Source organism: Nematolebias whitei, chromosome 9 (genome assembly GCF_014905685.2).
Source record: "Nematolebias whitei isolate Nwh7 chromosome 9, NemWhi1, whole genome shotgun sequence".
Classification (NCBI taxonomy): domain Eukaryota; kingdom Metazoa; phylum Chordata; class Actinopteri; order Cyprinodontiformes; family Rivulidae; genus Nematolebias; species Nematolebias whitei.
Window position 1 is genome coordinate 36,225,194 of NC_056506.1, and position 26,481 is coordinate 36,251,674.

Sequence of the window (26,481 nt, forward strand, 5' to 3'; positions counted from 1 at the left end):
ACGGACACTCTGCCATTCACAGGAAATGCTTATCGGTGTTGCGTTACCATATGTGCTTCTTTGTCACTGAACACAGGAGCTGCCTGAAAAGTGGAAAAGTCTCAAAAAAATCGCTTTCACTGTCAAACATGAGGTGGCACCTCTGCAGTCTAATGAAGTTTCAGTTATAAGGAGGAAATGCGTTCGCTTTGAGGTGAGGCTGAGGGTGAGCGAGGTCGGATGTCAGGCCTGCAGCCCCCTACATAGAGCTCGATATCTGATACATAAAGCGTCCTATTTCCTTTCCTGCATTATATATGAGTTGCCGTTACCTTTCTTCACTCTTTTTAGGTGAAGCAGCATGAGTTCAGGGAACATTTTCGTGCTGAGTCGATCTTTAGGATCGATGTGGAGAAGCCATACAAACTAATTAATAAGGTGAGCGGTGGAAGAGATTCTTTTACAAACTACAACAGGAAGAAAAAAAACAAAATGATTGCTACTAAAGTTGTCTGAACTGAATGATTAAAGAAAATCAATGGAGCAACACAAGTGTGACAGCAGGCTGAAATGTTGTTCTCCAGTGTAATCGATCAGTGGCAGCGATGGAGATGGAAATGAAGAGGCTGCAGGACACGGCTGCTCTGTTTGAGGTCAGCTTCCCCGAGTACAAACAGCTGCGCCAGTGTCGCTTGGACATCATCCTGGTCAAAGCTGTCTGGGACATGATCATCTTTGTGAGGGTACATACCCAGTAGATCTGGTTTTACTCTCATACAATACAATACAACTTTATTTATAAAACACTTTTAAAACAACACTTTTGGTCCAAGTGCTGTACATGAATACATACAAGCATATAAACCCATAAAATCAGCAGATACCGAAAAAAGTAAGGAAATACCAAAATCATAAAACAGCAAATAGTAAAAACAATAAAACAACTTAAAAAAATCAACAGAGAGGTGATTATATTTCTGTTTGTTTCTCTGTATGTCTGTCTGTTAGCAAAATATTTTATAAATCAGTGAACAGGTTTCACTGTAATTTTGGCCATTAGTGATTGGACTTAACCCTGTATGACTGTTTGCAAAATATCTCATGAAACACTGGAGAGGCGGCACGGTGGTACAGTTGGTAGAGCTGCCGCCTCTCAGTGAGCAGGTTACCCTGGTTCAAATCCTGGCTGGGGACCTTTCTGGGTGGAGTTTGCATGTTCTCTCCGTGCATGTGTTGATTTTCTCTGGGTACTCCGGTTTCCTCCCACACACCAGAAACATGCATGTTAGGCTGATTGGTAACTCTAAATTGTCCGAGTGAGAGAGTGAATGGTTGTTTGTCTCGTTTGTCTCATTATGTGTCCCTGTGATGGACTAGAGACCTGTCCAGGGTGTCCCCCGCCTCTTGCACAGTGATGGCTGGGCATGGGCACCACTGACTCCCACAACCAAAAAAGGAAGAAGCAGGTAAAAATAATGGATGGAAACACTGGAGATATTTTAATAAAAGTCTCAGCAAATACTTATTGGACATATTTCGACAACTGATTAAAGTTTGGGGCCACCCCAACTCAAAATGGCGACCACAGCTAATCAAATTTAGCAACAAAAATGGCTAGAACTGTGGTAATTTTACTGAAATTTAGCTAAAATTTGGTTTGATAGTAGCTAACAGTCATTCACAACACACAGAGCACTACACGTTGATTTTTCCTAAAGCTTTCAACTGTTTCAGTCAACACGACCTGTCTGTTAGCAAAATATCTCAGTGACTACTGGATCGATTTTAATGGAACTTAAAAATGTATATATATTATTTGTACTTGTACAAATGATTGACATTTAGAGGTTTTTGTATTTTTGAAGTGACTACTTTTTCAATAACTGCATGTTGTAAAGAATCATTAAAAAAATAATCTGTAACTCCTAGACGAGCATAAAAGACTGGACCAAGACTCCATGGAATGAGATCAACGTGGAGCAGATGGACATGGAGCTCCGGCGGTTTGCTAAAGTATGAGTTGTATCGTTTTTGCTAATTATGTTTTTTTATGTTTTAAGGGTAGCACATTTTCAACAGCTTTGAGTATTTCTGTTCTGTGCTGCAGGAAATTAAGGTGCTAGATAAGGAAGTGCGAGCGTGGGACGTCTACACTGGTCTGGAATCGACAGTGAAAAACCTGTTGACCTCTTTGAGAGCTGTCAATGAGCTGCAAAACTCTGCCATCAGGGAGAGACACTGGCAGCAGCTGATAAACGCCACAGGGGTATGGAAGTGCATGTGCTGTTTTCTGAATGATTCAAGACGTGATCGCAACCACAGCACGACAAGCGTTTGTTTTGATCCTCAGGTCAGGTTTGTGATGGGGGAGGACACCACACTGGGGGACCTGCTGGAATTACAGCTTCATCGAGTGGAGGATGAGGTCAAAAACATTGTGGACAAAGCTGTGAAAGAAATGGGCATTGAGAAGGTAGGAACCAGTATGTTCCTTTTTCCCTGTTCTCCAGTTTGTTTGTGCAATCATGTTTGGATGGGGTTTTTTTTACAGGTTTTAGCAGAAATAACCCAGACCTGGAACGTTATGGCTTTGTCATATGAGACTCACACAAGCACTGGAACTCCTTTACTAAAAGCTGATGAGAATTTAATTGAAACTCTCGAGGACAACCAAGTGAGTCTGTTCACTGGATTCTTGGCAGCCTATGAGTAACACTTTATTTGTTCAAGAAATAAACAGTACTGTTACATTATCAATCCAGTGTAAAAGTGTTTAAGGCCACTAAGCTTACTCTTTGACATTGACGAAACAAACGATTGCTACTAAAAGAAAAGCTAATTCCAAAGAAATGAAAGATGCTACGGTCATTTTGTGAGATATTAAAATGTCATGTGATGCCCCTGTTTGACTTGTCTTCAGGTGCAGCTGCAGAACATCCTGATGAGTAAGTACGTGGAGTATTTCCAACTAGAAGTGAGTGGATGGCAGAGGAAGCTGATGGTGGCTGACCTGGTCATCTCCTCCTGGATGTGTGTCCAGAGGACGTGGGCCCACCTTAACAGCATCTTCACAAACAGTGATGACATCCGCTGCCAGCTGGCCCATGATGCTGAGCTCTTCCAGGGAATACACACTGACTTTCAGGTAACAGTGTGGGCCAACATAGATATATGTATTTTTACTAAAATAATAACATTTGCCTTCCTTTTATGTAGACACTGATGAGTGAGGTGGTGCAGAACAGTAACGTGGTAGACGTAACCAACACGCCTGGCTTCCAGGAGAGCCTGGAAGCCTTACAGCAGAGGCTGTCTGTGTGTGAGAAGTCCCTGGCTGAGTATCTGGAGACGAAGAGACTCACTTTCCCCAGATTTTATTTTGTTTCTGCCTCAGACCTGTTAGAGATCGTCTCCAAGGGAACACAGCCCAAACAGGTGACAGGAAACAATCATCAGAGCGCATGTATTTGCTGCTACCAGAATGTAGTCCGAGAGAAGTGTTTCTGATGTCTTGTCTTTAAGATAGAAAACCAATGTTGCAAATTAAAATAGATTTAACTATGTGTGTTTATGAAGTTGTTTTCCATTTTTTCTTAGGTGACCAGGCACTTACTGAAGCTGTTTGACAACATAGCAGATCTCCGCTTCAAGGACTTGGACGGGCCTGGAGGAGGGGAGGAGGATGGGGTGGCCGTTGCTATGGGGATGTACAGTCGAGAAGGAGAATATGTTTCTTTCTCTGAACCATGCACTTGTGAAGGACAGGTATTTAAAGCAAATATATATATATACCGTATTTTCTACCATACATGTCGCTCTGCCCTATAAGTCACATCAGTCCATATTTGTCTAATAAAGTGGAAAAACCCATAAAAATGTTGCTTTGCCGTGATATCTTAACAGCCGTATACGTCACAACTATTATGCGTCACCGCTGACGCGTCGCGTTTGTTACGAATCACCGCTGACAACCCGGAAATGTGGGCCATTGTTGTGGCAAATATCAATGGTCTGCCAAATGGCGGCCACGGGATCATGCACGGGAGAACTTTAACAAGAATTTAACAAGATTAACACTTAAAAACAATTATCTGTTTGCTCGAAATCATAGTGAATGTGTGTCTCAGTCTAACGTTTGCTTAATAAATGCACTTTAATGGTGAAATCAGCTGAAGTTCTAAAATAGTTTCACTGCCTCCGTGTCCGGGAGCACACAGAGGGAAGAAATCAGGAAGGAGGAACGCAGCTCGTTTCTTTGAAATTTAACAAGAAAAACACCTAAACAATTATTTGTTTGCTCGAAATTATAGCAAAGGTGTGTCTCAGTCTAACGTTTGCTTAATAAATGTACTTTAATGGTCAAATTAGCTGCATTTCACGGGGCGGTGCAGCTGGTTTGATGATCGGTCCAAGCAGCGAGCAGAACGAAGGTGGGGAGCTATGGCAAGCCGATTGTATTATTAATAACTGGTGAAGATTCTCAGTCATCCAGGACGTGGTAAATTCAAAAAAGTTCAAGAAAAAAAAACAATAAAGTATAATAAATAAAGTTCTGTTGTTTTTGTCTTGAGCTTTTTTGAATTTGTCATTATAGCCACATTTACCTATTTCATGATACAACGGCATGCCTAACTGTACTACTACTCTGTTGCCATCTAGTGATTGAAAGTGGTACTGCCTTTTTTTTTCAATCAGGATGAATGAAAACGTCATATCTCAGACGAAAATGGGTTTATAAATATGGGAAAAAAAATCCTTAAATATGTCACAGGGCATGTAAATTATGCAAAAAACTGCAACTTATAAGGTGGAAAATATGGTTTATATTTTAGTACTTGAGGATTCAAATAAACGTTTTTTTCCTCTCTTTACTTTGTACTTTATCTGTGAAATATGTTTGTAAATTAATTTAATTGCATGCTAGTTTATTTTGTTGACAAGTAAAGTTCTTTTTGTTATGTTTTAACTTTCTAATTTGATCCAACTCTATAATTTTTGTGGTTTTCTTCAGGCTGAGAGTTGGTTGGGTGCCATAGAGCACACCATGCGTTGTACGGTTCAGAAAGAGATACAGGAAGCTGTCGCTGCCTACGAAGACAAACCACGAGACCAGTGGCTCTTTGATTACCCTGCACAGGTTTAATCATGCATAGGCTTAAATTAATGTATGAATCAAAAAAGTACCACACACTTTATCTTGTGTGCTTTTGTCTTAAGGTATCATTGACTGGCAGTCAGGTGTGGTGGGCCACAGATGTTGGAATTGCATTTGCGAGGGTGGAGGAAGGATTTGAAACTGCTCTCAAAGACTACAATAGAAAACAGGTAGTAAAATGTTACATTTGTGGGTGAACAAAGTGGTCCTTCTATTCAATAAACCTCTTTTTTAGATCACGCAGCTCAACTCACTGATTCACATGCTGCTCGGAGATTTAACTCCTGGAGACAGACAGAAGATCATGACCATATGCACCATTGATGTCCACGCTCGAGACGTGGTCGCCAACCTTATTTCTCAAAAGGTACCTTTATTGTTTCCATCAACCCACGTGGATGAGAGTGACATACAAATTATGAGCCATTGTGAGCCTTGTGCCCATGTTCTTGCCTGTTAGGTGACGACAGGACAGGCATTTGCGTGGCTGTCTCAGTTACGTCACCGCTGGGATGAAGAAAGCCGGCACTGTTATGTTACCATCTGTGACGCCCAGTTCCAGTTTGGCTATGAATACCTGGGAAACACGAACAGACTGGTCATCACTCCACTCACTGACAGGTGAACATGGAGGCCACATTGAAATACAAAAACACACAGAACACACAGATAGTTCATGAAGTATACTGGTACATCAAATTTTGTTTTTTACTGGATATGAACAAAAATTATTACAAACTGAAATTCCCTAAAAGAATCCAATAATTCTCAGTCTGGTCATCTGGACAGTTTTTTTTTTTTTTTTAGAGACGTTTCGCTTCATCAGTCAGAGGAGTTCCAGTAAACTGTTTCCCCACCAAGGTGGGGAAAGGTTGGTCCACTTAAGGAGTTTACTACTTGGTGAGGAAACAGTTTACTGGAACTGCTCAGACTGATGAAGCCCTCCGGATAGAGGGCGAAACGTCTCTATAAAAAATAAACTGTCCATATGACCCGAATGAGAGTTATAGGATTTGGTACCTGGATGATTGAGCATGAACTTTGTTACCTAAAAGAATGCGTATCATCCGCCACCATTTATGTCAGAGTTTTAGACTAAGATAATCCTATGTTGAGAAATGAGTTGTAGCCATTTTGATCAAACTTTGAACTCGAATTTAACCTCAGTATCTATAAAATTGAAGTTTTTGTCATTTTTGTGTTAGCTAACGTTGGTTAGCTGTGGAGGCCATTTTAATAGGGGTTGACTGTAAAAGTTCATCAGTTGTAGAGGTTTGTGAAATGATAACTATCTGAAAGTTTCAATAAAGTCTGCCAAGTGAGTCAATAGACATTTTGCTAACAGACGAACAATGTTGATTCCAAAAGTTAATGCTAATATTTGATGCAAGGATATCACACAAGAATGTGGCATGGTGGATCAGTTAGTAGAGCTGTCGCCTCTCAGTGAGAAGGTCACCGGTTCAAATCCCAGTCCGGGACCTTTCTGGGTGGAGTTTGCATGTTCTGTGCATGCGTGGGTTTTCTTTGGATACTCCAGTTTCTTCTCACAGACCAAAAACATGCATGTTAGGCTGACTGGTAACTCTAAATTGTCCCAGGGTGTGAGTGAGAGAGAGAACGGTTGTTTGTCTCGTTTGTCTCTATGTGGCTCTGTGATGGACTGGAGAACTGTCCAGGGTGTACCCCGCCTCTTGCATAGTGATGACTGGACATGGACCCCCAGGACTCAAAAAGGAAGAAGCGGGTAAAGATGATGGATGGATGGATGGATGGATGGATGGATGGATGGATGGATGGATGGATGGCTGGCTGGCTGGCTGGCTGGCTGGCTGGCTGGCTGGCTGGCTGGCTGGCTGGCTGGCTGGCTGGCTGGCTATCACACAAGAGTGGGACTCCAAAAGTTATTCAGTTGTAAATGTGCATCCAATATTTACTTCCAGAAAGTTTTATTACATTTTACCTCGTGGTTTGGGAGATATTTTGCTAACAGACAAAGATGACTCTAAACAGAAGATGACAAAATTTTAAAGAAATATCTTGTACCATCTCTTAGTGCTAATACTGTATATGCACTAGGTATCAGTTTCCCTTGCCCAGTTTAAGACCTATTTAAATGAAATCATTTGAGTTTATCCCTTTAATTAAGTGTCTTGGCTGTAGCAACCATCTTGAATCAGGTCAACTCTGGAAGTAATAAACTTCACTTTTAATGTGACATCACAGCTTTCATGCTATTTACTTAAATATGAATTGCTGCTGGTTATTATTCTCTACCCTGTCAGGTGTTACATAACTCTGACCCAGTCTCTCCATCTGACAATGAGCGGTGCTCCATCTGGCCCAGCTGGTACCGGCAAAACAGAGACCACTAAGGACCTTGGACGCTCCCTGGGCATCATGGTGTATGTGTTCAACTGCTCAGAACAAATGGACTACAAGGTAACACAGACTGCAAAGGTCTTCCTCCCAGTGCCCATGTGTTTGTACTTTTGTCAATGTTCAGCCAACCTTTAAGCTTCTCTGTGTGTCTCTATCCCATCTCTTCAGTCTATTGGTAACATATATAAGGGTCTGGCTCAGACGGGAGTGTGGGGTTGCTTCGATGAATTTAACAGGATCTCAGTGGATGTTCTATCTGTTGTCGCTGTGCAAGTCAAGACCATACAAGATGCTATACGCAACAAAAAACAGAGGTACATATGTGGCTAAAATGTATCTGTTCTCGTTTTATTAATTTGTCTATCTGGGCTAAGCTTTATCGATGTATCCATTAAGCAACTTTTACATGTAGGTTTCATTTTCTGGGCGAAGACATTGAGCTGAAACCAACGGTGGGGATCTTCATCACTCTGAACCCTGGTTATGCTGGCAGAGCCGAGCTCCCAGAAAATCTAAAAGCTCTATTCAGGTTAGATACATTGTGAATAACATGACTGTCAGTGCAAAAGCTGACCAACTCCACCAGTGTCTTATTTCTAACCTTTTTGTTCAACATCAGGCCCTGTGCGATGGTAATCCCAGACTTTGAGTTAATTTGTGAGATCATGTTGGTGGCTGAAGGCTTCATTGATGCACGTCTGCTGGCACGCAAGTTTATCAGCCTCTACACTTTGTGCAAGGAGCTGCTATCTAAACAGGTGTGTGCGTTAAAGAAAATGTCAGAACACAAACTGCATTTTCACACAAAAACAAAAGCTATGGGTGAATGCTGATTTCTGAATGACTTTTCTCAAATTTGCTGAACATTATTTGAATTGTTAAACAGAACATTAGCTAAAAACTAAAATGGGGGGAAGAAATGCTAAATGCTTAAAATAGTAAAATGCTGACTCAAATACAAAGTAGGATAACGCAAGTCAGAAGTATCAAAAGCTAAAACTTAAGAGTTGCTAAAAGCTAACAGAAGATAAGGGCTAGCTAAAAAGTAAAAGCAGCAAAATACTAGAAGCTATGAAAAGCAAACGGCCAAAAGCTAAAACTAACAAAATGCTAGCTAGAAGTAGCAAAGGGCTAGCTAAAAATACCAAAGGGCTAGATAAAAACCAAAAGTAACAAAAGGATGGGTAAAGTTAGAAAAAGGCTAATTAAATGCTAACGGTAGCAGAATAGTAGCTAACAGCTAAAATTATCATTAGAAGGTGAAAATACAGTTACTATGCCGAAACAATTTCCAAACAAAATAGTATTTTAAAAGAGATTTCAGGAGATTTTATTTCAGTTCTATAGGGTAAAAAGTTGTAAATAGTTAAATATGAAAAGCCACAAAATGTTATACCACCCACTTCCCAAATGAGCTAAAGACTTTAGCATATGGATGATTAAAATAGCACAAAGTATTCAGTATTAGTTCAACTGTAAAAAATGTACAGGAAAAAAACAATAATGTGAATGTTCATGGACACAACTTAGAACTGAGTTGTTTTGGGACAGCTGCTGAGTGTTGACTGAATCAGCTGATCAGAGAAAGATGTCTCGTTTGGTGCACAACATCTTGAAAGGAATTTAGCTTTGCGTTATGATGACTGGATCACAAAGACTGACAGAAGACTTGCCATGAAATATTTCTAACTTTAAATCACCCTAATATGCTTCTTTTTAAATTCCAACTCAGTGACCTAAATGGTCTAAAATTATTTTTTATTGCACAACTTTTAGGATCATTATGATTGGGGTTTGCGTGCTATAAAGTCAGTCCTGGTTGTTGCTGGGTCACTGAAGCGAGAAGATCGCAGCAGACCTGAAGAACAGGTGAGATGCTATTCACACAATTAAGAAAAACCAACAACATTTTTTTTAATGTTGTTTTTATACAAACTTGAGCTTTAAAACACTTTTGCTTCTTGGTATAAAACCTTTTCTGCCTCTTTCTTCCCAGGTGCTCATGCGAGCACTGAGGGACTTCAACCTGCCGAAGATAGTGACCAGTGACGTGCCCATATTCCTTGGACTGATCAGTGACCTGTTTCCTCAGCTGGATGTGCCCAGAAAGAGAGACCCCACTCTGGAAAATGCTGTCCGTCAGTCAGTCAGTGAGCTGCGCCTACAACCTGAGGAAAACTTTATACTGAAGGTGTTGTATTCTTTGAGCTCGTGGGAAATGTTAAAACACCTCAGGTTGAGCTTGAGTTTAAATTTGAGACAATTTTAACAAAATATAGGGTCTATGGAGTCAAAGAGTCATGGATATGTCTGTGTTTAAAGAAAACATTATGTATAGTTGTATTTTATAGTGCATAGTGTGATTTCCATGTTTTGGCAGGTGACTCAGCTGGAGGAGCTGCTGGCTGTCAGACATTCTGTTTTTATTGTAGGTGGGCCGGGCACAGGAAAGAGTCAGGTTAGCATCATTTGAGTCAATACGTCAGTGGCAACAAATACTAATACACTCATTTATTAAAACAACGTGTGCTTACTCCTCCCTTTATATCTAAAACAATCATCCATGGGTTAACGTCATTTCTCTGGATTATTTTGAATGACAATGATGGATTCTACTTTATAGGATGTCATGTGTTAGGCATTTACGATGTCTGTCTCACAGATTTTGAAGACCCTCTACAGAACTTATTCTAACATGAAGATGAAGCCCTTATGGAACGATATTAACCCCAAAGCTGTTACTACAGACGAGCTTTTTGGATATCTGCACCCAGCTACCAGAGAGTGGAAAGACGGTGAGGCAAACATAAATGTTTTAGACGAAAATACTGAGAAACAAAGTAAAAATTAAAGGAAAGCAATGATCCAGTTAACTTGAGAATCACGCTAAACAAAAGTTATTTTAAGAAATATACCCAAAATTCACTTGTGAATCTCATCTCGAAATAAAGTTTAAATTTAAAGGCCCAGCGTCAGATTGTGTTGTGCTTTTTTTAGTGCAACAACATTTAGTTTTTTGTAGTATTTTTCTCAGCAGTGGTCCAGTGATAGTGATGTATGTGTCACCCTTTTTTCACTTTAGGTCTGTTCTCCTCTCTGATGAGAGAGCTGACCTCAGTTATCCATGATGGGCCCAAATGGATTGTTCTAGATGGGGATATCGACCCTAAGTGGATTGAGTCTCTCAACACGGTTATGGATGACAACAAAGTGAGACTTCAAAAAGGTTCCCACATATTGTGCTGTCTTCTCCGTTGTAGTAAAGATGGACTCTGTGTTCCACGTGTGGAGTTTAAATTCACTAGGATTTTCACATTACCCACCCAAAGCCCAAACTAATGAGTTTCAAATTTTACGTTGGTCTCTGGGTGGACTGAGGTTTTACTGTGTTTGTTAAAGTTTAAAATAAAATTGAAAAAAAAGTATCCATTTTCTGGTTCATCTGAGCAGGTTCTGACTCTTGCTAGCAATGAAAGGATCAGCTTGTCGTCCTCCATGCGTCTGCTCTTTGAGATCTCTCATCTAAGGGCTGCTACCCCGGCGACAGTGTCCAGGGCAGGAATACTTTACGTCAACCCACAGGACCTTGGCTGGAGCTCGTAAGACTCAAAATAACAGTGAACTGAATTTTACTCATGGGCTTGTTAACTACTTTACTTTTTAAAATATTGGACAATGCATTTCTCTGTATTGTCAGTTACGTAGCAAGCTGGATTGACACTCGCCAGGCCCAATCAGAGCGAGCCAACCTCACCATTTTGTTTGACAAGTATGTGCCGTACTGTTTGGAACAGGTCCGCTGCAACCTGAAAACCATCACTCCCATTCCAGAAAACAGCATGGTCCAGGTCTGATCTTAACCCTTAAAATAAAAAGTTTATTTTACTGTAGACTCCGTTGTCCAGAGAAGTAGCAGCTCTACATTTTGTTCAATCAGACACTGTGCTCCTTGCTGGACTGCCTGTTGACGGAGGACAACACTCCTGCTGACTCCCCCCGAGAACTTTATGAGCTCTACTTTGTCTTCGCCTGCGTCTGGGCTTTTGGAGGGGCTCTCTTCCAGGATCATGTGAGTGATAACCAAATGTCTGCCTGAAGCAGCAAAACCTTCTATTGGTAGTGTTTTACATCAGCAATATCTAAATATTTCAAATTCTTGCACCATTTGAACCTGCTGCGTTTTGTCCAATTTTACCCGCCATTCATTTCAGCTGAATGACTACCGTTCCGAATTCAGCCGCTGGTGGTCCAAAGAGATGAGGGCCGTGAAGTTTCCTTCTCAGGGCACAGTTTTTGACTATTTCATCGACTCTGAGAGCAAAAAGTTTATACCCTGGAGTGAGAAGATGGTGCCATTCGAGTTAGAGCCTGACGTCCCATTGCAGGTGTGTCTATCTACTGCAAGCAAGAAGTACAGCACATTATTTCACTCAAAGGAGCAGCTCTCAGCCATGTTGTGAATTGTCTGCTTTAGACTGTGCTGGTCCACACCCCAGAAACCCTATGTCTAACCTACTTCATGGACCTGCTGCTTCAGAGAGGCAAACCTGTCATGTTAGTGGGCAATGCAGGGGTGGGTAAAACCATCCTGGTGGCTGATAAAGTCACCAAACTAAAGGAGGACTTCATGGTGTCGAAAGTACCCTTTAACTACTACACCACATCAGCCATGCTGCAACGTAAGAACCAGAATGTTGATGTTGTACACAAAAATACTGATACCAGAAGAACAAAAAATAAAGAAGTGATGTGAATTATCCTATTAAAGAACAACTAACTAATGGGTTTTGCCCATTTACACCAGTTAAATGAAACCGATTACCCTTGCTTTTTTCTTGTTATCAGTGAGTAACTTCTTGGTGGCCATACTTTCAAATGTTCTAATGGTCTCATATGAACTTTAGGTGTCCTGGAGAAACCTTTGGAGAAGAAAGCTGGTCGTAAATTTGCTCCTCCTACTGGCAAGAGACTCATCTACTTCATAGATGACCTCAACATGCCAGAGGTGGATGTTTATGGGACTGTTCAGCCACACACACTCATCCGCCAACAGCTCGACTACAGCCACTGGTAAAATTGAATGGACACATTACCATGTTCACAATAAAAAATGCTTTACAAAGATTTTCCACCTGTGTGACTCAAAGTTTGCTGGTTTTAAATTTACTGAAATATTTTAGGTATGACAGACAAAGGCTGGTCCTGAAGGAAATCTATAACTGTCAGTACATCACCTGTATGAACCCTACGGCAGGAAGCTTCTCCATCAACCCCAGACTACAGGTACTGATGGATATACTGGGACAAAAATATGCTCCATTTACCATGAGATGAAATGCACACTAAGTGAAGTTGCCTTGTTAAATTAGACAGCGTGAAGAACTTACAGTGGCAAACTGTGCAAATGTTAATTCATCATAACTATTATTTTTGTTTTTAGATGTTATTTATGATGTTATTTTCACTTTGATAGTTTTTTTTAACTACTTCTGAATATTTTGTGCAATAACTATTTATAAATCAAAACATTCAGCTACTTTAGGAGATGGGTGTCATAAATGTGTTTTTTGTATCTTCTTTATCAAGAAAATGCCTACATTCCTTATTTTTTTCTTCTTATTCTAATTTTAGCTACCATTATGCTAGTTTTAGCTTGTGGCTAACCTTTTACTACTTTTAACTATTGTCCTTTTACTTTTAGCTAGACTTTAGCAACATTTAACTACCATACCACTACTTTTAGCTCCTATTAATCTTTTGCTACTTTTAACTTTGAGCTGGCTTTGTGCTACTTTAGCCAACCTTTGCTATGTATGGCTAGCCATATTGTACTTTTAGTTAGCCATGCTTTTATTTTACATTTTGCTATTTGCTACGTATGCTAGCTTTTAGCTAATGGTCTGCTTCTTTAAGCTATAACAACCCAATTTCTGCTTCTTCAGCTCATTTCAGCAAAGTTATTCAGTTTTCCCATTGCATTTTCACAGCAAATGATATTTCTCCAGTTATAATAAATGTATGCTTGTTTCTGAGAAAAATGCTGTAAACTGCAGTTTGTGTCTTCCACATACTCTCTGTGATTGTAATTTTCTTGTCTCTTCTCCAGAGGCATTTCTCTGTGTTTGCAGTGCATTTCCCTGGTGCTGATGCTTTAGCTACCATCTTCTCCAGCATCTTGTCTGCTCACTTCCTTCAGGGAGGATTCAGCTACGGAGTCTCACGCTCAGTTGGAACTCTCATACAGGTTCACAGCATCAGAGCAACATTTCTCTCTTTAACAATAACCTTTTTCTTTTAGTTTTATCATATATATTGAAAACATTGCTTACAAATGTGTTTTTGTGGACGTCTGATTCTGAACATTCAGGCAGCTATCTGCCTGTACCAAAAGATCAGCCAGAACTTCCTCCCAACAGCCATACGCTTCCACTACATCTTCAACCTGCGAGACCTTGCCAACATATTCCAGGTGATGAATAATCTGTACAGTCAAATTCCAAACAACGAATAACACTAATCTAAAATCATTATGTTTATATAGGCTATAGATATGTGTCCAGTCCAAATGAACTTATAAATTAATAAAACAAAATGTAGAAGCAAAGTTAATTGCTTTTCATCAGATTTGTTGATACAGTAAGTTTACTGTGCTTGTCTGGTGTTGTCTGAACGTGATGTCATGGTTTCCTGATGTGCAGGGCATCCTCTTTGCCCTGCCGGAGAGTATCCGTTACCCCATGGACCTGGTTCACCTGTGGCTCCATGAGAGCTCCAGAGTTTACTCTGACAAACTGATGGAGGAGAAGGATGTGGAGCTCTTCAATAAAATCCTGATGGACACTGGGAAAAGATATTTTGAGGTACAAAACAAAGGCTAATAATTAGTACACTGCTAGATCTAGCATTTTGTTTCAGCATAAAATTATAAATGAAGAGACCGCCTTAAAATTTTAAGTACTTTACTTGACATCTATTTTCTCAATTAAAAAGTCTTATTGTGTAAACTTTTGTTAGTTTGGTCGATTTGAATGTAGTAGTTGATTGAAATTTTTGGAGTTGTTGTTCAAACTAACTAATCTATTCAGATGTAATAAAACTACTTGATTAAATTACTCAGTATACAGTAATTGATCAATCTAATATATATATATATATATCCATCCATCCATCCATTATCTTTACCCGCTTATTCCATTTTGGGTCACCGGGGTCGCTGGTGCCCATGTCCAGCAATCACTGTGCGAGGGGCGGGGTACACCCTGGACAGGTCGCAAGTCCATCACAGGGCCACATAGAGACAAACAACCATTCACTCTCTCACTCACACCTAGGGACAATTTAGAGTTACCAATCAGTCTAACATGCATGTTTTTGGACTGTGGGAGGAAACCGGAGCACCCGGAGAAAACCCACGCATGCACGGAGAGAACATGCAAACTCCACCCAGAAAGGCCCCCGGACCGGGGTTTGAACCAGGGACCTGCTCGCTGAGAGGCAGCAGCTCTACCAGTTGCGCCACCGTGCTGCCTACTATATATATATATATATATATATATATATATATATATATATATACTGCAGTCAAACGTAAAGGCACTTGAAGTAAAGCTTAAAAACATATTAAGAAAAACAAAGGCTGACTTAGCAGCGATAAATACAAAATAATAACTCTCAGAAACATAGAGGACCAGATTAGGTATGGAAGCCACACTGGTGGACTGCAGGTGAATGAAGACAGAGAGAATAGATGAACTGGTGCTGATGAGTGGAGTGAAGACGCCTGGGTGGAGGTGACAGGACTGAGGAGCTGAGGCTGAGTGTGGAAAAATACTGAGAATACCAGAAAACACAGAAAACAAATTGAACCAAAGGAAATTATTGAAAATAAAACATCACAGGATAAAGTAAAACATGAAAAATAAAAATTTATACAGGCAAAAACACGGATCAGAAGCAGTTCCCAACAAAGTTAAGTCAGGTGGACAGTTTCTTTGTGTTGAAACATTTCGTCCTTCATCCAAAGGACTTCATCAGTCCGAGGAGACACAACAAACTCAGTCCCATAAGTAGCACATTCACATAGTGGACCAACCAGTTTGATGGTGATAATATGATTTCTGGTTATTACATTGATTATTATCTATTCAGTATTATAAGATATATATATATATAAGTAACGTATAAGTTATTATAAGATGATCAGAATAGTTTGTCTAAATGACATCTATAAAATAAAAAATCAAACAGGCAAATCCCCATTTTGCCGTACAGTACATCTGAATCTGATTTAAAGCCATTTAAAGTTTATGATGAACACACTCATTGTTCGCTTGTTGCTGTTTTTACCCATTTTTTTCCCAGGGAATAGATGACTCCATCTTTATTCATCAACCTTTGGTGTACTGCCACTTTGCCCAGGGAATAGGAGAGCCACGCTATCACCAGGTTTGGTGCCTACACACATGATGTTGGTCTGAGCATCATGGATCTGGACTCGTTGCTTCTTTGTGTATTCTACATTAACAGTTATGAGTGCAACTCATCACTTAAATCAATTTATTACACTTTTTTTGCTGCTACCACATTGTTATGAAGATAACAGTAAACTGATCTCCTTTCTCTACTCTAACCAAGTTTCTTTGCGTATCTGTATCACCGGTCTCTAGTGATTACACGAACACAGTTGGTCTTACTCAAAGGTGTATAGTTCCTTTCTTGAGTTGGCTTTCCTTTCAGGCTTCAGACTGGGAGAAGCTCCAGAAAACACTGGCTGAGGTCCTGGAGCATTACAATGAGCTCCACGCTGTCATGGACCTGGTTCTGTTCGAAGAAGCCATCCAGCATATGTAAGAAACACATTTGGACGGCTGTTTATCAGCCCCAGCCACACACGCACTAACATGTCACAAAGAAGGATTTCCAGTGATGAGCTAAAATGTAAACAACAGACAATAAACTTGCCACTCTGGTGTTGGGTTCAGTTGTCGGATCAGTCGCATCCTAGAGGCCCCTTATGGTAACGCCCTGCTGGTGGGGGTTGGGGGCAGTGGGAAGCAGAGTCTGTGTCGGCTGGCTGCTTTCCTGAGCTCGCTGGAGGTTTTCCAGATAACGCTGCGAAAAGGCTACGGCATCAATGATCTGAAGGTGAACGTTCAGTGACACATTTGCAGCAAATACCAAAAGTCATTCCAGTGTCACGTATGGGTTGATACGTATTGATTTTTTTATGTATGTCAGAGCAACAGCATCTTCATTCTTTATCATTTTCATTTCAAATCTCCCTGCTTTATGGTCTGCAGAGCGATATAGCAGCGCTGTACATAAAAGTGGGCGTTAAGAACATTGGGACTGTGTTCCTTCATACAGACGCTCAGATTCCAGATGAGCGCTTCCTGGTGCTCATCAACGATATGCTGGCTTCAGGTTTGTCTGCAACTTCTCTAACAAAGAAAATAGATGTGCTCTCATGAGTACGTTTTATCAAGGAATGAATGCACAGATATATTTTATGTCATTGTTTATGCTGTCTAAAAATTTGGAAGCACACAAGATTCAAGTCGACTCAGAATGTTATCTTTTCCATCCATGCTTCAATTCATGGCTTTTTGTGTCATTTGGGTATTTAATAATAATAAATACATTGTGAGTATTGTTGTCCTTTTCAGGGGATATTCCTGACCTGTTTAATGATGAAGAAGTGGATATGATTGTAGCGTCAATCCGTATGGAGCTGAAGGGATTAGGACTCGTAGATAGCCGAGACAACTGCTGGCGTTTCTTCATTGAACGGATAAGAAGACAACTTAAGGTATAAAACATCATTTCATCTCCTCATTATTAAAGCTTTCTTTTTGCTGGCTTTAGCTTATCATTTTTTTGTGACCCTTCAATTTTTTTCCACAAGGTGGTCTTGTGTTTCTCACCAGTCGGATTTACGTTGCGCACACGTGCCAGGAAGTTTCCCGCTCTAGTTAATTGCACTGCTATAGACTGGTTTCACCCCTGGCCTCACCTCGCTCTGCAGTCCGTCAGCTCTACGTTCATCGAGAAGATACCTGGGCTTGAGGTAAGAGCAATTTATAGCAAATTTAGTTAGCAACCGTTCTAGTTGTATGCCTCATAACCTTTCTCCTGTCAATGCACTTCAATCTGTTCTTGTGTGTATATTTCTTCAATTTGTGTCTTTCTTGTTGCGCAGCAAAAAGTAAGGGCATCCATCAGTGAGTTCATTTCCTACGCCCACACGAGTGTCAATGAGGTGAGGGCTGCTGCAGACCACTGCAAAGGACAACCATTCCTTTTATTTTTTGTTTGTACAAAATGTATTGGGTGGTTTGTTAAAAGGTGAGTGTGAAGTATCAGCAGAATGAGAAGCACTTCAACTACACCACGCCAAAGAGTTTCCTTGAGTTCATGAAGCTGTACGACAACCTGCTGAGGAAAAAACGCACCGAACTAAACCAGAAAATGGACAGAATAGAGAATGGACAGCAGAAACTGAAGAATACTGCATCACAGGTTGGACATTTTACCCCGCATGGCAAAAATACGTATAAATATTTGCTATCTGTGCATCGTCTGTTCGACTCGCTTTTCTTGAGCAGATGTGTGACCTTTTGTCAGGTGGAGGATCTCAAAGCCAAGTTAGCAGTGCAGGAGGTGGAGCTGTGGCAGAGGAATGAAGAGATCGAAGCTCTCCTCGCTAAGATAGGACAGCAGACGGACAAGGTCAACCAAGAGAGAGCTGTGGCTGATGAAGAGGAGCAGAAGGTACGTGTGGGACTTTAAGGTCTCTAAAGTAGGAACAAAATAGGTGTGGGAGGAAAGTAAGACCCACTTTGTTTCTTATTTGCTAACCTACTCCAAACATTCGCATTTGAATGAGTAAAATAAATTCTTTAAACAGGTTTCCTATAGCTGTCATGGTTCCTTAGAGATGAGCTGAACACGTCTATGAAGGTGACCTGACTGGAGGTTGATTGACTAATAAAGGCAAATATTACCATAACAGAAATATGACAGCAGAGAAAAAAGTTACTGCTACAAGAGTATGGAATGCTGCAGCATTTTAACTTCACTGATCTGTTCACCAGCCCCCTCAGGTAAAAGGATGATAATGGTTTTGGTAGTGGCCGAGTGTTCATTTGTGTGTCTGTTATCAAAATTCACCATGAATCACTGGATTATTTTTAATGAAAGTAACAGAGAATCATTATTGAATGTACATCTGCCACTGATTAACTTTTGGAGTCGATCTGTTTTAAGAAGGCTGCCACAGCCAACTAAACTTAAAAAACACTAAACTAGTTTTAACTCAGTTAATTTTAGAGACATTGACTTTAAATCTGGTGTGCTAGTAGCTCAGACTTATCACCAAAATATATTATGAGTGCCAATAGATTACACAAAACTTTTGTATGCAACTGCCAGACTGAACACTGTGTGTTAGCAAAATATTATGAACCACTGCACAAATATTAATGAAACTGGTTGTTCTTCTACAATTGAATACCTATCAAAGTCAGCCAAATTTAAAATGGCTGCCACCTCTAAATGACATTTGTCAACACAAAATGGCTATACCTCAGTCAATTTTAGAAATATGAAGCTAAAATTCAGTGAGGTAGTAGCTGAAAGTCTTTTCCAACACATCCTCTGACCACAGTATATTGCAATAATGGACAAAACTGAGCAAAACTTTATTTTCAAGGTTTCACCATTAAAAGTGCCGGACCATGTGCATTGCTTTAAAAGACCCTATTGGAGTGAAAACAAGCCAAAATTACAACAAAGCAATAAAAATGGATACCTGTACGTTTCTGTAATTTTTCAGGTGGAAGCAATTCAAGCTAAAGTGACAAAACAACAACAGGAGACAGAGGAGGACTTGGCCAAAGCTGAACCTGCCCTGCAGGCAGCCAACACGGCTCTTAACACTCTAAACAGGGTAAAGTGTTTTAACACACACGAGACACCGCACACTGTTTGATTTATTTGTCATATTTTATTTCATTTGTTTTATTAGCTGTGTCAGTTGTAAGCAGAAGAACAATGTGTGCTTGTCTCCAAATAAAACCTTTGAAACACGGAGTTATGAGTATGTGTTTGTTTCAGCTGAACCTTACAGAGCTGAGGGCGTTTCCCAACCCTCCCGCTATTGTCACCAACGTCTCAGCGGCTGTTCTGGTGCTGCTGTCTCCCCAAGGCCGAATCCCCAAAGATCGCAGCTGGAAAGCCTCCAAGATGGTTATGAGCAAGGTGATATTTTACAGAGAGGGTTGGTGGCGTCAGCAGTTTATGGCTGATATCACAAAATCTAAATAAAACCAAAACCCTGCTGAGAAAGTCAGCGTAAACAAACTTTTAGAATGACGTGTTTTGAAGCAGTGTCCTCTATGTTGTGTAGAAAGACGCAGTATATTTGAATCTATAAAGGCTGTCATTTTGCGTCCGCTCTGCACAAATGCCCCTTTAGGTGGATGACTTCCTGCAAGCTCTGGTGAACTTTGACAAAGAGCACATCCCTGAGGCCACAGTGAAGTGTGTGAGAGACGACTACCTCAGCGACCCTGAGTTCAACCCTGAGTTTGTGCGACAGAAGTCGTCGGCCGCTGCAGGTCTCTGTGCCTGGGTGATCAACATCATCCGCTTCCACAAGGTATGCACGCGAAGCTTGGAAAGCCTGTGGGTGCTGGTCATCAGTCAGCAGCGCTGCTGTTAACAGACTTCTTTCTCTTCAATACTTCTGCTGCCCTGGATAGATTTTTGTAAGTACATCTCCACTTTCTTGTTTTAATAATTATTTTAAATAACTGAGTTGATTGTAGGGGAGACCGGGTATGGTTGTAACATGGGGAGAGTTGTAACACCATCATGGATAAGATCATATGATCATTCCAGTTTACTCAATTCCTCCCTGATCCCACATGGTGATTGCCAAGCTTTGAAACAAATGCACACAGATTCTATAATGAAAAAAATTATTTTTAGGTAAGAAAGTAAATTTTTGAACCAAGACTATATTTTGTTTAGTAGATATGCTATTGCAGATAAAACTGTCAGCTATATTACATTCAATTGTAGCTTCTCAGGCATTTTTCCCCTGTTAATTTCAAACCACTGTGCTAATACAGCTAGCTAAACAATGGCTGACAGGGCTGGGGTGGGTTGTAACACATCTTTAAAAAGTGTTAAAACCATCCCATAGCATACAACTAAGAAAACTTTTTCGATTTTATTAATTTTACAAAATGCCTAGGGAGTGGAAAGGAAAGACTGACAGAGATGTGTCTGTGAATGTTTTAAAAAATATGCTTGGATGAAAATGGATCCTGCCAAGATGATGGCGATATATCATATACTGTATTATATGATATTACAAGTGTTGTGAAGACTGCTCTGCTTGTAGCTGCAACACCCAAAAACATTCAAGCTGGTTTCCAGTCCACAGGTATTTGGCCGGCAGCACAGTGGTGCAGTTGGTAGAGCGTTTGCCTCTCAGCGAGCAGGTCGCCGGTTCAAATCCTAGCCCAGGACCTTTCTGGGTGGAGTTTGATATACTGATACACCAGTGAAGCAAGCACTGATGGATAAAGAACAGAGAAGAGGAAGCAAAAATATGAGAGTATCTCAGGAAAGAATAAAGGCGAAGGAGAGAAAGCCTGCCAAGAAAATGTCAATACTAAGGATTCTGAGACCTCATGATGAAAACTGTTGTGTCTGTATGGAGCCATTTGGTAACTCAAAGCCAAATGAAGTATGGGTAAAATGTGCCTTAAACAGTTTCTGAGCCCAACAAGCCTGTACTCCAGGGTTACCAACATTCATTCGTCACCGCTGTGACTCTGATTAAGAATATAGACCTACACACACACACACACACACACAGTGACATTGTTTTCATTTGACCTAATGTTCTTTACACAGCTACAGTAGAGTGTTCATTAGGCATACATGTTGTTTAGGAAGTTTGTTCTAGTAGTCCTACACTAATTTACACACACATATACTCCTGTTACAACTTATCCCAGCATGTGTTACAACCTACCCCGGTAGTGGGGTAGGTTGTAACAAAGAAAAACCGTGTATTTGACATCAACTCACGACGTCTGTGATAATCTTGCAGAGGTTTGAATTGGTGCCATTTGTAGAAGACAAATGTGTGTACTTTGTGTAAAAGTTTGAGCACTCTAGCTAAAAAATTCAATGAGTTACAGCTGCTGAAGCAATAAGTGTTACAACCATACCCGGTCTCCCCTATTTTATGAATATGAGCTATATTGAGTACAATTGTATAGTAGCTGTGTCTCTGTCATTTCTCATTATAACATAATGAGCTTGTTTGTGAGAGGTGTTTTTTTCAATATTAGGGGTTTTTCTCAGCCAAGAAAAAAGTCTGATAGGAATTTTTTTCGCCTCCAACTCCTACATGTGTCCAGTTAACCACTGTTTTTGTCTGTCCAAACAGGTCTCACTTGTAAATGAGTCTTCGAGGCTCGTTGTGATTTATCTGTTTAAATAAAGATTGAATGAATGAATAATCTTAGTATAAAACACTGGCGCCAGGCGATATGCATTTCTTCCATTAATTCTGGGTCTTTAATTATGTTTGTGTGTGCAGGTGTTGTGTGAGGTGGAGATGAAGAGGATGAGTCTGTCTCAGGCTAACGCAGATTTGGCTGAAGCTGCGGAGAAACTAGAGGTCATCAGGAAAAAACTTGCAGTGAGTTTGTTTAGTCTATTTCTCCGATTGCAGTTATGTCTAAATGTTAAATGCTAATGAAATGCTAATAAAATGACTTCAAAGGTTATCTAAACCTGCAGTCAATTCTCTTTGATTGTGATGAAAATTAGCTTGCTTTTATATTAACTGATCAGCATCTTTTAGTGAACATAAAGGAATTGATGCAATAGTATTTCTTCGACCATCTCTGACTATGTAGTATCTCCTCTCAGGAGCTGGACATTAACCTGGAGACTCTGACAACAGCATTTGAGAAAGCTACAGCAGAGAAACTGCGCTTTCAGGAAGAGGTCAACAGAACCAACAAGACAATAGAGCTAGCTAATCGGCTGGTCAAAGGACTGGAGGTGGGCACACGTATCAGCTGGTAACTGGAAATTATAGTATATACATTATAACTATTATTACATTATACATGATTTATTATCAATAGCTGCCATAAAATGTGGACAGTCATTTATTATGCCATTTGTTATTGCCATTGCCAATGTATGTGAATTTCTTTGTATCTCATGAAGCAGTGGATGGACTTTAATGAAACATAACAAACAGATTTTTTGTTTTCTGAAGTTGATTTAACTTTTAGTCATCCTGATTCAAGACACATTTCACAGATAATTGTCCTGAAAAAACACAAAAAATGGCTACAGTCCTGTCAGTTTTATAGACGTTGAACTACATTTTAGCGTGGTAGCTGAGAATCATCCCCAATATTTTAACACTAATAAGATTTTAGTTTAAAACGTTGGCATGCATAGTGGCAGACAAGATGCATTACTTTATAAAATGGCAGCTTCTGTCATAACGGGGGACTGGTGTAGATAAACCCAGTGATGCAGGCAGTAGCAGGCTCAGGAGATTATAAAATAAAGTATTTATTAACAAGAAATCAAAAAGGCTGTTGATGCAGCAAGATGCATAAATAACAAGGAGCAGACAGGACATCACTAGTGGACAGCATTCAATGCCAGGACAAAGGACTAACACAGAGACGCAGACTCAGTGGAAATGAGACAAAACACTTGTGAGGACACGCAGCTGAAACACATCAGGGGAAATGATAAACTGGGAAACCAGGGTGTGCAGGAACAGAGACACAACACCAGATGGAGGCATACCACTAGGAAAACACAAACCCTATGGAAAACAGAAACTGAGGATAAGGAGAACACAAGACATAAGCACAACACAAGATGGGGCTAGACACCAGGAACAGACCACAATCCCTACCGTTTCATTTTAATTTTGATCACCTCGTGCAATTATAAACCCTGGCTGTAGTTGTTGATGAGAAATAAAAGCATGTGCGTGCGTTTCAGAGTGAGAACGTACGCTGGGCCCACTCTGTGGCTCAGTATCACGAACAGGAGGCAACTCTCTGCGGAGACGTTCTGCTGACTGCAGCTTTCATCTCCTACGCCGGCTCTTTCTCCAAGAAATACAGGAGAGAGCTGCTGGACAACCTCTGGATGCCTTTCCTCCGCAACCAAAAGGTCACAAGATATTTGCTCCTCGTCCCCTCCATAGCAAACTAACTATAGTCTGATAGATTGCTGTGTAAACATCTGTCTTATTTTGTGTTTAAAAAAACAAAAAAACTTTTGTAATTTATTTCATTAGGTTCCTATTCCCATGATGTTTGGTTTGGACCCAGTGTTGATGCTGACTGATGATGCTACGGTGGCACAGTGGAACAACGAAGGCTTACCTGGAGACAAAATGTCCACTCAGAATGCTACCATCCTCACCAACTGTGAGCAGACATTTTAGATGTTCTCATCATCTGGTGGCTTCCTGACACTCGACATAAACAGTTTGCTTCGGCAACGTGTCTAGGTAACATGTGCACTGTTTCAGGTGAGCGCTGGCCTCTACTCATTGACCCTCAGCTGCAGGGCATCAAGTGGATCAAGAGTCGCCATGGTAACACTCTCAAGGTTGTCAACCTGGGACAGAGAGGGTGAGTGTTTCTGTTTTTACCTAATGCTGTCAGACTGTAATGTTTCGCATGAAAATTCGTGATAAAATCATGTTCCTGATTCTTTGTGGGGAAGTTTGTAAAGTAAAGGATCTGTAGTGGTAGCTGAGCATTATTCTACATGCACATAACACACCTGCAAGTCTTTATCGTCTCATTCTTTTAGTCTAATGACCAATGGTTTTCCAGATATGTCGACGTTATTGAGCAGGCTGTGGTAGCAGGAGACACTGTGCTGATCGAAAACCTCGAGGAGACAATTGACCCCGTTATTGACCCTCTTCTGGGGCGGCACACAATCAAGAAGGGCAGGTAACAGACTGAAAAACAAGCGAGCACCGAAAACATTTTGTTCCCTCCATCCAATTATTCCCTCGTCTTCTCTCCATCCTGCTGCAGCTGCATAAAGGTCGGAGACAAAGAGTGTTTATTCCATCCAGGCTTCAGACTGATTCTTCACACCAAACTGGCCAATCCTCACTACAAACCAGAGATTCAGGCCCAGACCACCCTTATTAACTTCACAGTGACCAGAGATGGGCTGGAGGACCAGCTCCTGGCCCAGGTGGTGAACCAGGAGAGACCGGACCTCGAACAGCTAAAGGTGGGCAGTACTTATTACCAGGTTCTTGTTGCAATTACACATGGGTTCCCCACTTTACACCTTCATCCTCCTCCACTTCTATACGATAGCTCTGTCTCAACATTCTTACATTTGTTTGCATAATTTCTCTGCAGAGTGAACTGACCAAACAGCAGAACATGTTTAAGATTGAGCTGAAGCTCCTGGAGGACGAGCTGCTAACCCGACTGTCCGCAGCACAAAGTAACTTCCTCGGTGACACCATGCTGGTGGAGAAGCTTGAGAGCACCAAGCACACCGCCGCTGAGATTGAGATGAAGGTCGGTGGAAAGGGGAGAAAAAGTATATTTTGTAACTTTGAACGTGTTTTGTCACATTTTCTTGTGTTTCTGCATTCTCTTTCGTTGCGTTCTCAGGTTCTGGAGGCCAAAGTTAATGAAGTGAAAATAAACGACGCCAGAGAGCACTATCGTCCTGTCGCAGTCCGAGCGTCTCTGCTCTACTTCATCATGAATGACCTGAACAAGATCAATCCAATGTACCAGTTCAGCCTCAAGGTAACTGGACAGCACACACAGAGGCTGACTCACATCTTAGGATCCCTCAAACTTAATTAAAGCGAGGCAGGAGTGCAAATGTTGACATGTGTAATTTAATTAGTGATCTGAAATGCGACTTTAATGCTTCTAATCAACTGCACAGCAACACAGGAGGTCCCACTTATTGATTTTCCTTGTTGTTTTCAGGCCTTTAACGTTGTTTTCCACAAGGCGGTGGAGTTGGCGGAGGCCTGTGAGGACGTGGAGAGCAGAGTAAACACACTCATAGACCGTGTGACGTACTCCACCTTCAACTACATCAGCAGGGGGTTGTTTGAGAGGGACAAGCTCACCTTTACAGCTCAGCTAGCCTTCCAGGTGTGTGTGTAACCCACTACGTAGGTTCCTTCAAGTACCTCTTTTTTAGTGAGCAGATATGGCAAGGTAAATTACTACAATCACTAATACCAATACTACACACTTAAGAGGAATGTTGAGCCTGATCAAAGGACTCAGGATAGATATGAGTAGCAACAGAAGGAAGTGCACACATTTTATAGAAAATAAGTTTATAAGGGAATACAAGTATACAGTATAAAGTATATATACACGCGTAAACAAGTATAAAGTAAGCCAATCTTTATAGTCCTTTGGTTCTTTTAATATGTCTTGTGAGTGTTCATTCAATTTCTTATTTATTGTGACCAGTCAGGTCACTATACCAGTTTGTTTGATCCTTCGGGCTGGGGCTCGCCACCCAGTTCTGGAAAGGTGACACTGTCTTCTCTGCAGCACTACGGGTTGAATAGTGCGCCCACACAAAAAAATCTAACCAATGCTACATGGGCTATAATGGGGATTTCAGGACTTCACTCTGCTCACAACCGAAGCTCTCGATTTCCAAGTTTCTCAAGCTAGTTTTCAAGCCAATAGCAGAAGCAACCATAGTATGGATCGCTTCTCAAGCCATGTCTGTCTGTCTGATGCAATCTGAGCAGCCTCTGCACTGTGCAGTGGAAGGGGCGGGACAATCATTCTTAATGGCTGACGTTAAATCAGACCAGACCAACTATTGGTTGTTCGGTCCATCACTAAAACATATACTAAAGGTGCATTACACAA

The 26,481-nt window shown here is 40.8% G+C and overlaps 1 protein-coding gene across 1 annotated transcript in view; it reads left to right on the forward strand.

Moving 5' to 3' along the window:
* Nucleotides 1-26,481, forward strand: part of dnah9l (dynein, axonemal, heavy polypeptide 9 like) — a 46,181-nt gene that overhangs the window by 13,716 nt on the left and 5,984 nt on the right. Inside the window, exons 22-76 of the mRNA XM_037681346.1 lie at nt 77-193; nt 331-417; nt 564-722; nt 1,909-1,992; nt 2,087-2,245; nt 2,330-2,452; nt 2,531-2,653; nt 2,900-3,124; nt 3,196-3,414; nt 3,577-3,744; nt 4,991-5,116; nt 5,197-5,304; nt 5,370-5,501; nt 5,595-5,755; nt 7,420-7,576; nt 7,685-7,830; nt 7,929-8,045; nt 8,136-8,274; nt 9,293-9,385; nt 9,513-9,707; nt 9,897-9,974; nt 10,179-10,311; nt 10,599-10,726; nt 10,967-11,115; nt 11,214-11,364; nt 11,454-11,585; nt 11,728-11,901; nt 11,991-12,195; nt 12,421-12,586; nt 12,697-12,799; nt 13,623-13,760; nt 13,884-13,985; nt 14,215-14,376; nt 15,878-15,961; nt 16,253-16,362; nt 16,498-16,660; nt 16,816-16,939; nt 17,182-17,324; nt 17,421-17,582; nt 17,715-17,774; nt 17,861-18,034; nt 18,140-18,286; nt 19,350-19,463; nt 19,631-19,774; nt 19,992-20,174; nt 22,137-22,238; nt 22,472-22,606; nt 23,579-23,752; nt 23,880-24,012; nt 24,117-24,219; nt 24,427-24,549; nt 24,637-24,841; nt 24,976-25,140; nt 25,237-25,377; nt 25,567-25,737. Coding sequence (XP_037537274.1) covers nt 77-193; nt 331-417; nt 564-722; nt 1,909-1,992; nt 2,087-2,245; nt 2,330-2,452; nt 2,531-2,653; nt 2,900-3,124; nt 3,196-3,414; nt 3,577-3,744; nt 4,991-5,116; nt 5,197-5,304; nt 5,370-5,501; nt 5,595-5,755; nt 7,420-7,576; nt 7,685-7,830; nt 7,929-8,045; nt 8,136-8,274; nt 9,293-9,385; nt 9,513-9,707; nt 9,897-9,974; nt 10,179-10,311; nt 10,599-10,726; nt 10,967-11,115; nt 11,214-11,364; nt 11,454-11,585; nt 11,728-11,901; nt 11,991-12,195; nt 12,421-12,586; nt 12,697-12,799; nt 13,623-13,760; nt 13,884-13,985; nt 14,215-14,376; nt 15,878-15,961; nt 16,253-16,362; nt 16,498-16,660; nt 16,816-16,939; nt 17,182-17,324; nt 17,421-17,582; nt 17,715-17,774; nt 17,861-18,034; nt 18,140-18,286; nt 19,350-19,463; nt 19,631-19,774; nt 19,992-20,174; nt 22,137-22,238; nt 22,472-22,606; nt 23,579-23,752; nt 23,880-24,012; nt 24,117-24,219; nt 24,427-24,549; nt 24,637-24,841; nt 24,976-25,140; nt 25,237-25,377; nt 25,567-25,737 — 7,719 coding nt within the window. The remainder of the gene's footprint in view (nt 1-76; nt 194-330; nt 418-563; nt 723-1,908; nt 1,993-2,086; nt 2,246-2,329; nt 2,453-2,530; nt 2,654-2,899; nt 3,125-3,195; nt 3,415-3,576; nt 3,745-4,990; nt 5,117-5,196; nt 5,305-5,369; nt 5,502-5,594; nt 5,756-7,419; nt 7,577-7,684; nt 7,831-7,928; nt 8,046-8,135; nt 8,275-9,292; nt 9,386-9,512; nt 9,708-9,896; nt 9,975-10,178; nt 10,312-10,598; nt 10,727-10,966; nt 11,116-11,213; nt 11,365-11,453; nt 11,586-11,727; nt 11,902-11,990; nt 12,196-12,420; nt 12,587-12,696; nt 12,800-13,622; nt 13,761-13,883; nt 13,986-14,214; nt 14,377-15,877; nt 15,962-16,252; nt 16,363-16,497; nt 16,661-16,815; nt 16,940-17,181; nt 17,325-17,420; nt 17,583-17,714; nt 17,775-17,860; nt 18,035-18,139; nt 18,287-19,349; nt 19,464-19,630; nt 19,775-19,991; nt 20,175-22,136; nt 22,239-22,471; nt 22,607-23,578; nt 23,753-23,879; nt 24,013-24,116; nt 24,220-24,426; nt 24,550-24,636; nt 24,842-24,975; nt 25,141-25,236; nt 25,378-25,566; nt 25,738-26,481) is intronic.